At 33.1% G+C, this 2,109-nt stretch overlaps 1 protein-coding gene across 1 annotated transcript in view; it reads left to right on the top strand.

Annotated features, from left to right (window-relative positions):
• Nucleotides 1–2,109, top strand: part of PRIM1 (DNA primase subunit 1) — an 11,762-nt gene that overhangs the window by 6,431 nt on the left and 3,222 nt on the right. Inside the window, exon 6 of the mRNA XM_031065128.1 lies at nt 177–248. Within this exon, the coding sequence (XP_030920988.1) occupies nt 177–248 (72 nt within the window). The remainder of the gene's footprint in view (nt 1–176; nt 249–2,109) is intronic.

Genomic DNA, 2,109 nt, shown 5'->3' with positions numbered 1-2,109 from the left:
TGGGGTTAAAGTTAAAATATGGGGTTCAAATATGGGAAAATTTGGGGTTAAAATATGGGGTTAAAGTTAAAATATGGGGTTCAAATATGGGAAAATTTGGGGTTAAAATATGGGGTTAAAGTTAAAATATGGTGTTCAAATATGGGAAAATACGGGGTTCAAATATGGGATTATAGATGTCCTTCCTGCCCAGGACATCCTGGGCAGCCCCGAGAGGTGGGACAAGGTGCTGGCCCTGCTCCCCGAGGGTATCCTTCCTTGTGGGGCTCAAATATGGGAAAATATGGGGTTAAAATGTGGGAAAATATGGGGTTAAAATGTGGGAAAATATGGGGTTAAAATGTGGGGTTAAAGTTAAAATATGGGGTCAAAATATGGGATTAAAATATGGGGTTAAAGTTGAAATATGGGCTTAAAATATGGGGTTAAAATGTGGGGTTAAAGTTGAAATATGGGGTTAAAATTAAAATATGGGGTTAAAATGTGGGGTTAAAGCATGGGGTTAAAGTTAAAACATGTGATATGGGATTAAAACTTGGGGTTAAGATGGGGTTGAAGCATGGGGTTAAAATGGAGCCCTGGAAGGGTAAGTGGGGTCCTGGAAGGGTAAATGGAATCCTGGAAGGGTAAAATGGGTACTGAGGGGTAAGTGGGATCCTGGAAGGGTAAATGTGATCCTAGAAGGCTAAATGTGATCCTGGAAGGGTAAATGGTGTCTTGGAAGGGTAAATGTGATCCTGGAAGGGTAAATGCTCTCCTAGAAGGGTACATGGGGTCCTGGAAAGCTAAATGGGATCCTGGAAGGGTAAATGGGACTCTGGAAAGGGTAAAATGGATCCTGGAAATGTAAATGGGGTCTTGGCAGGGTAAGTGGGATCCTAGAAGGGTAAATGGGGTCCTAGAAGGATAGATGGCATCCTGGAGAGGCTAAATGGGGTCCTAGAAGGGTAAATGGGGTCCTGGAAGGGTAAATGGGGTCCTGGAAGGGTAAATTGAGTCGGATAGAGTTTTAAAAATGGGTTATAAAATAAGAGGATAGGTTTCAAAAAATGGCTTTATAAAGAGGATAGAGTTTTAAAAATGGGTTATAAAATAAGAGGATAGGTTTCAAAAAATGGCTTTATAAAGAGGATAGAGTTTTAAAAATGGGTTATAAAATAAGAGGATAGGTTTCAAAAAATGGCTTTATAAAGAGGATAGAGTTTTAAAAATGGGTTATAAAATAAGAGGATAGGTTTCAAAAAATGGCTTTATAAAGAGGATAGAGTTTTAAAAATGGGTTATAAAATAAGAGGATAGGTTTCAAAAAATGGCTTTATAAAGAGGATAGAGTTTTAAAAATGGGTTATAAAATAAGAGGATAGGTTTCAAAAAATGGCTTTATAAAGAGGATAGAGTTTTAAAAATGGGTTATAAAATAAGAGGATAGGTTTCAAAAAATGGCTTTATAAAGAGGATAGAGTTTTAAAAATGGGTTATAAAATAAGAGGATAGGTTTCAAAAAATGGCTTTATAAAGAGGATAGAGTTTTAAAAATGGGTTATAAAATAAGAGGATAGGTTTCAAAAAATGGCTTTATAAAGAGGATAGAGTTTTAAAAATGGGTTATAAAATAAGAGGATAGGTTTCAAAAAATGGCTTTATAAAGAGGATAGAGTTTTAAAAATGGGTTTGTAAATAAGAGGCTAGGTTTCAAAAATGGCTTTATAAAGAGGATAGAGTTTTAAAAATGGGTTATAAAATAAGAGGATAGGTTTCAAAAAATGGCTTTATAAAGAAGAGGGGATGGTTTAGGGTCTGTGCTTATAATGCGTTGGAGTGAAGAAATACTTATGTTCTGGTTGTAATAACTGTTGTTAGAAATTGTAATTCTTCTTATTATAAATCATTTTGTTATTACCTATTATACTATATATAGTGCATAAAAATTATATCTGTATTTTGATATATAAATTATATATAATTTATAGAAAAATTTCTATAAAGTTTTTGTATGTATAATATGTATTTTGAATATTAAAAATATAGGAATATATTAATATAATTTATGCTATAACACTATACATTATATATTTTAAACTATATATTATATATATATAATCATATGTC

Source organism: Geospiza fortis, unplaced genomic scaffold (assembly GCF_000277835.1).
Source record: "Geospiza fortis unplaced genomic scaffold, GeoFor_1.0 scaffold82, whole genome shotgun sequence".
In the NCBI taxonomy this organism is placed as follows: Eukaryota; Metazoa; Chordata; class Aves; order Passeriformes; family Thraupidae; genus Geospiza; species Geospiza fortis.
This window is presented reverse-complemented; position numbering and strand designations above follow the sequence as displayed.